General features: G+C 32.0%; 1 protein-coding gene across 1 annotated transcript; it reads left to right on the top strand.

Annotated features, from left to right (window-relative positions):
- The first annotated feature begins 4,386 nt into the window (after window positions 1-4,386).
- LOC106685266 (cuticle protein 16.5) lies at window positions 4,387-6,118 on the top strand. The gene is made up of 2 exons (XM_014427834.2): window positions 4,387-4,481; window positions 5,690-6,118. The coding sequence occupies exons 1-2, from the start codon at window positions 4,470-4,472 to the stop codon at window positions 6,074-6,076; spliced, it is 399 nt and encodes a 132-aa protein (XP_014283320.1). The 5' UTR covers window positions 4,387-4,469; the 3' UTR covers window positions 6,077-6,118.
- Window positions 6,119-6,506: the final 388 nt, after the last annotated feature.

Raw genomic sequence — 6,506 nt, 5'->3', positions numbered from 1 at the left:
TAAAAATATTTAAATTATATAAAAATGAAACTTTTTGAAATTTGATTTATTATTTTGGCCAATAGTAAGTTTTTTCTGTGTATTGAAACAGGAAATGAACTCCGTTGTCTTCCAGCACTTACAGTTTCTCTATAAATTACTAGTAATATGTGGTATAAAGTAACATCAGTTTTGTAACACGAAATTCAACAAAAATTTTTAGCACCTAGCAAACTCAACAGATCAATTTCAAATTAATAGTGTCGGAAGTACTTTATAATCTAACAATTATTTGAATTAGGATACACAAAAATGTATTAGTAATTATTTAAATAAATGTTAAGTGACTTTTATTGCCTTCGAACTTTGCAAATATATATTTTACTTTAATCATCAGAAAGGCAAAAAACACTTCTTTCCAAAAGTATCAAGAAATTTAAATTTGATCGAAGTATATCCGAGTAATAAATGTTTCAAGTTAAGAAAAAGTGCAAACTATTGAATGGAATTTAAAATGTTTCTATTTGTAGACCAGTGATTCAGGACTTTTTAGATAAGACCTTTCAATTAATTTTTCATAAAAAAAACAAAAAAAAACAAGAGTATTAAAAAAATATATATATATACAGGAAATAAAATGAAAAAACAAACATATAGTGTGTTAAAAAATGTTCAGACACAAAATTAATTTAGCATTCCGATTCAGCACTACAAGAAACCCTTTACACGAATCTCAAACTAAATAAAATTTTGAAATAGTTGTCACATACTAAAAAAAGTTTCCAAATTTTTACATCTTGATACATTTATTTCTTGTGAATATTTTCACCAAATTGAGTTATTTTGGTATCTCTGAAAAGAAGAATTTTCCCTCTTTCTGATAAGTTAAGTACAGACTTACTGGATTTGAAGGCAATAAAAAGTCACTTACAAAATTAAAAATACGTTTTTTCTAGCAAAAAATTCTGAATGACCTAGTAGGGTCCGATCTGGAGAATTTGTTTTGTCAAAAAGTCTTTTTGATCCCACAGAATTTTGTAGTTAATAGGTTAATCTTAAGTGCTATGAAAGATATTTTTAAATTTTTTTGGAACAAAAAGTATTACATATCATGAATTCGTGGATTATCTGAACGTGATAGAAGATTGGTGTTTTTTTTTTCATTTTACCAAGTCCATAAAATGAGATTGTGTCAGGTGGGGTGAGGATAAGCCAAACGGATTTAGCCAAAAATGGCTCCTATGAGGCTTGTTAATAAATTTATTAGGTTTCCAACTTTACGACGGAGCTGATAAGTGTTCCTTCACACCAACAACTCGCTCCTCTGATCCACCATTTGTCGTCACAATCACACCTAACACACCATTTGTGTGAAATAGTTTTTGCACATATAAGTAATTTATTTTTAATTGCCATATACTCTATTACCCATTTTTCCCCTTTCGTTGGCCAAAGACTGCCTATATTGCCAAGGAGTCCTATACAGCCTTTTGACATAGAGGAGCGGAGGGGGGGGGGAGAGGAGAGGGAGAAAGAGGTAATCTACAGTTGACCAATCTATTCTAACGATGGTAGGGAGTCAAGTTTTTCATTTTGTGAGACCGCCACTCAATGAAAAATGTAAATGTTCCAGACCGGATTCAAACCGGCGCTGCTCGCAGATTTCAGATAGATAGACGTGCGCCTAACCACCTGAGCTACGGACAGCCCAACCTATAATTTATTAGTAATAGTACTAACATACTGCTGAAGTGGTACCTTGAGTTTCATTGGTGTACCAATTTGTTGCCATGTTATCAAGTTTACATTTTATGTGGAGAGAAAGGGACCACCCTTTTAGACTGTTTTGAATAACTGTTTCAATTTTTTTTCGTAAACTGAGAAATTACTGAAATAATTATTCACTATTGAACAGATTCGATACTTAGAACTCCATCTTGACAAGAGACTTATTTGGAATCCACACACAAGACTGAAACGACAAGAAACTGCTCGTAGATTCCGATTGCTACAACACTTACTTGACAAACGCTCTAAACTTCACATTCACTGCAAAACATTAGTATACACTACGATAATCAGACCAATTTGGACATATGGAGTTGAGCTCTGGGATTCCACCAAACCATCAAATTCCTCCCGCATCCAATCCTTACAATCCAAAATCCTTGATGCTCCTTATTACGTTACAAATAAACTCATTCACAAAGACCTTAACATCCCATTCGTTGCAGATTTGACCCAAAACAGATATGCGTCTTTTCATTCCAAACTCCTTAACCATCCTAACTCATTAATTCTTAATCTTTCATCCTTAACAATCCCTGATAATCCTCCGAAGCGTCTGAAAAGAAGATGGCCTAATTTAAATTAATGTTTGAAGTACCACCGATGGGTGGTTCCTTCCCAAGAGTTTCAAGTGTATATGAAACATACAACATATTTACTTATTGTATTATTTTGTACAGTTGTAAATTACATTAAATAAATAAAAAACAATCTTCACTAACAGAATAGCTATGATTGTTGTGATAATGAACTATGTCAATTTAAATTTAAGTTACTTTGAAATAACTTTATCGGAATTATATAAAATTAATTAATTGAATCAAAAATATTTTAATAAAGTAACATGTTCTAAAAATCAACTAGTAGAACGTTTCTCCAAGACAGATAGGAAGTCCCTCTGGATACAGAGCTGTTCACTAACATACTTTTAAAGCGAAACTTCTCTACCAATGTATTAAAACTCAAGGGAAAACAATTATCCAGGAGTAAATTGATTTCGTGACGTTAGGGAACACTAGAGATGAAACGGAAGTGGTGAGGTGCTACGTTCGATGTGTTTTTCCTTACCCTTAAAATATCTCGAAAACTAAAAAACGTAGCTGCATACTGTAAATGAGAGAAATGTTCAGCACTTCATTCTCCTTGAATCGAGCTATTTTCAAAATTGTATCTTGACGCTACACCAAGATAGAAGGGCGAAAAGTGAAAAGATAGTGCCAGAAATGAAATGATAACCAGTTTTTGAACATTTTAATTAAGATATCTTATAATGATAATGGTGAAGGTTCAAACTGAGTGAAACTTGGATAGAAAGTAATAAAAAATAATGGTAAATAACTGCCAAAGAGAAATGCTGCCCAAATACATCGGGTTGGGAAAACACACGGCATGTGTTTAAATGTTTTATGATTTATATGTTTTAAAACATATAAATCCATGATTGAATATATAGACACTAGTATATATTTCAAAAGATACAATAAAACTTGTTTTCTACTTTTTCTTTTTTCAAACAAAAATTAACTGTAACCTAAATACAAAATATTTCAAATATTTTTTTTTATAGTTTTTCATCCTTCTTCTCGCATAAAGTTATATTACATTTTCCTTATTCATTCTATTCCTTTTTTTGTTTTCAAACCTATCTACGATATCTTCTAGTCTCTCTATTCCACGCTCTCATACCTCCCTTCTCCAGTGCTCCATAACACTCGTTCAATTCGATACAAAAATGTAGTCTACACTTAGAAAAATTATCAATAAATATAAATATAGAAATAAATTAAAAATGGAATAATCGCAATAGTCGTACCATTAAAAAACAAATAAATATATTTTTAAAACATATAAATAAGTTAAAATAAATGAATAAATAAGTTAAAAGAAATGAATAAATAATTTAAAACACAAATAAATGCTAAAAAAAAAGATGAATAATATCAAATGTCTTAGAGCTAATTCCCAGGCAGGTGATGATGTATAGATGCCTAGGGAATCCATAATATTTTCCGATCGCTATATCCCAAATGCTAACATCTAACACATTTAAAATAGTTAATTAATAATGTAACATAATAACACAATTCAAAGGCCTACAAGTTAGATCGGGAAGTGATACAATACATTAACTCACTAATGTGTTTTATTTACATTGTAGCTGTCTTCAATACGTTTAAAAGGTGAAATTTTTGAATCAGCTTCAAAATAAAACATGGTGCAAAAACAATCCCGTATGATGAAAAAAATTTCATTTTCTCCACACAAAAGAATGATATTTTATTCATGAATTTTGATGTTGTTTTTTTTCAGTCCGTAAAACTTTTAACTCAGCTTTTCCTATTCAAACATGTTCAGGGAATACTGAAGTAAAATAATTCACCAAATCTAAGCTACTTCAGAATTTACAAATTGAAAATCCTAAAACATTTAGTCAAAAAAAAAAAAAAAAAAATCATATAACGTTTGAAATGGGTATGTGTAATTCTATTTAGTTATTACAAGGAATCTGATCAGGATTTTTTGGGTGTAGCTTCTAGAGTTCCTAGTTCCTGGTTCGACTTAAAGGCAACGGACTGATCAATTTCAACTTTTGCCAAACAAAAAGTTTTGGTTGGTGGGAGCCGAGGCAAGGTCGGGCGTTGACTATATAACCGCGGTTGGGGCTCCACCCAAGCACTGTTCGTATCGTCCAGCAAATCAACATGCAATACTTGGTAAGTTCATCAACAAACCATAATTAATTAAAAAGGTGACCGATTCACATCGAAATAAAATTGTTTAAAAATGTAAATATTGAAACTTCGTAAATTTTCTTAATTAAATGTTGTGTGTTTTTCTTTCGTAAATAAATGAAATTGGATTCAATCATCATTAAAAGGAATTTACAGTAATTTCTAAAATTAAGACTTACCATTAAAATTACTGTTAAAAAAAAAGATGATAAATCAGATTATCACTAATTTTCGTTAATCAACATTCCGTGTTGGATTGAATTACAGGTGCTAATACTTTAAATTGAACTTTAAACAATTAACTAAAATTTCAATTAATTTAAGAAAGAAAAAATCTTCAAATTAATTAATATCATTAGTAAGATTTTAATAGAAATAATTTTAATACCGCTTCATTTTATCAAAATATAATATTCAAATAAGACAAATTTCATATTAGTGAGCCCTATAAGTATCAATGTAGTTAGGGAAAGTTTTAATTATCAATTTTTAAAACAGTTTATGTATGACTTAGGTATTCATATTTAATAAAAATATGAAAGTAACAACATGTTTTACTTGACTTCACTTTTTTTTTTTTAAATAAGTCTATGTAACTTTAGGTACTTCATCTAATACAACTACCTAACATCAATAATGATTACAGTTAATATGATTTTTTTTAAATAAGTATATTTCTTCTTTATTGGCAACTTAATTTATTTTTTAAAAAACACCAAACAACATTAGTACAAAAAAAATTACGATTTTAATGTTGTGTCATTTTCTTAAAAATCGCTTCATGAATTGTTTCGAATAAATTATTAAATTTTCGGATGTTCTTAGTTAACTCTTCTTCATGATATTAATATTATTATATAAATATATTTATTGCCCAAATATAGACAATAGCCGGATGAAATCCAAATATATACGACCCTTCATATGGAAGAAGAGTGCCACAATAAGATATAGTAGAATTTTACAGAAGTGCTTGAAGGTTGTCTATTTAAGTTTATATACCACTATTCTCTGATTGAAGATGTAGTCAGTAAATCACGTATAATTGTAGGTGGTAAATAGAAATAATTTAACGATTTTTAAAGAACAAATCCTTCCAAGTTCCCGAATTTATCTGGTTACCCATTCTCTTATGAACTGTTTTCTTTTCTTGTTATTATCTCCTTATCTTAACATTATATTCTCATCAGGTTGTTCTCTTCGCCGCTTTCGCCGCCGCCTCCGCCTCCGGCCTGCTGGGAGCCGCCCCCCTGCTGCCTAAGGTTCAGGTCGGCCCCACCCAGGTCAACGTGGTCCGCCAGCCTTACACCATCGAGGAGCCTGTGCCCGTCCACAGGACTGTTCCAGTTCCAGTCAAGGCCATCGCTCACACCGCCCCCATCGTCGAGACTCCAGTTGTCGCCGCTGCCCCCGTAGCCTACGCTGCCTCTTACGCTGCACCACTCGCCTACGGTGCTCCCGTAGCCGCCCCCCTGGCCTACAGTGGTGCCCATTGGGGCTATGGCGTCCCAGCCCTTGCTGCTCGCACCATCGCTGCTCCTGGTATCATCGGCCATTCTACCATCCTCGCTCACTAATCATTTCAATGTAAATAAATAATAAATCGTTATTTATTTGTATCTGGCTTCTTTAAATTAAATATCTTACTTTCAACCAATTCTTAATTCATATCACTATTAATTTTTCCTGTCTAGAAATCTGAGGATCAGTTTTATAAAAGTTAGAGTTAGGTTGAATTAACAAATGGAATCCATTGTGAGATAGTTCTGAGGAATAGACAGTTTTTTAGGAATTTAGAGGTTGGGAAATATTTTTTTAGTGACGGCTCACTATAGTAGGTGTCAGCTAGCATTTGTTTACATCCAACCATGGTTTAGTCGTAAATTTTCCAGTGTGGGAACGTTTACCATTTTCCAGTGTGGAAACGATTACCATTTTCCAGTGTGGGAACACTAACATTGGGCTATCCAGAATGCCCCTACCCCTTTACAAGGTATTTATTTGACA

This window comes from Halyomorpha halys, unplaced genomic scaffold (genome assembly GCF_000696795.3).
Source record: "Halyomorpha halys isolate HHAL.00 unplaced genomic scaffold, Hhal_1.1 Scaffold675.1, whole genome shotgun sequence".
Lineage (NCBI taxonomy): Eukaryota > Metazoa > Arthropoda > Insecta > Hemiptera > Pentatomidae > Halyomorpha > Halyomorpha halys.
This window is presented reverse-complemented; position numbering and strand designations above follow the sequence as displayed.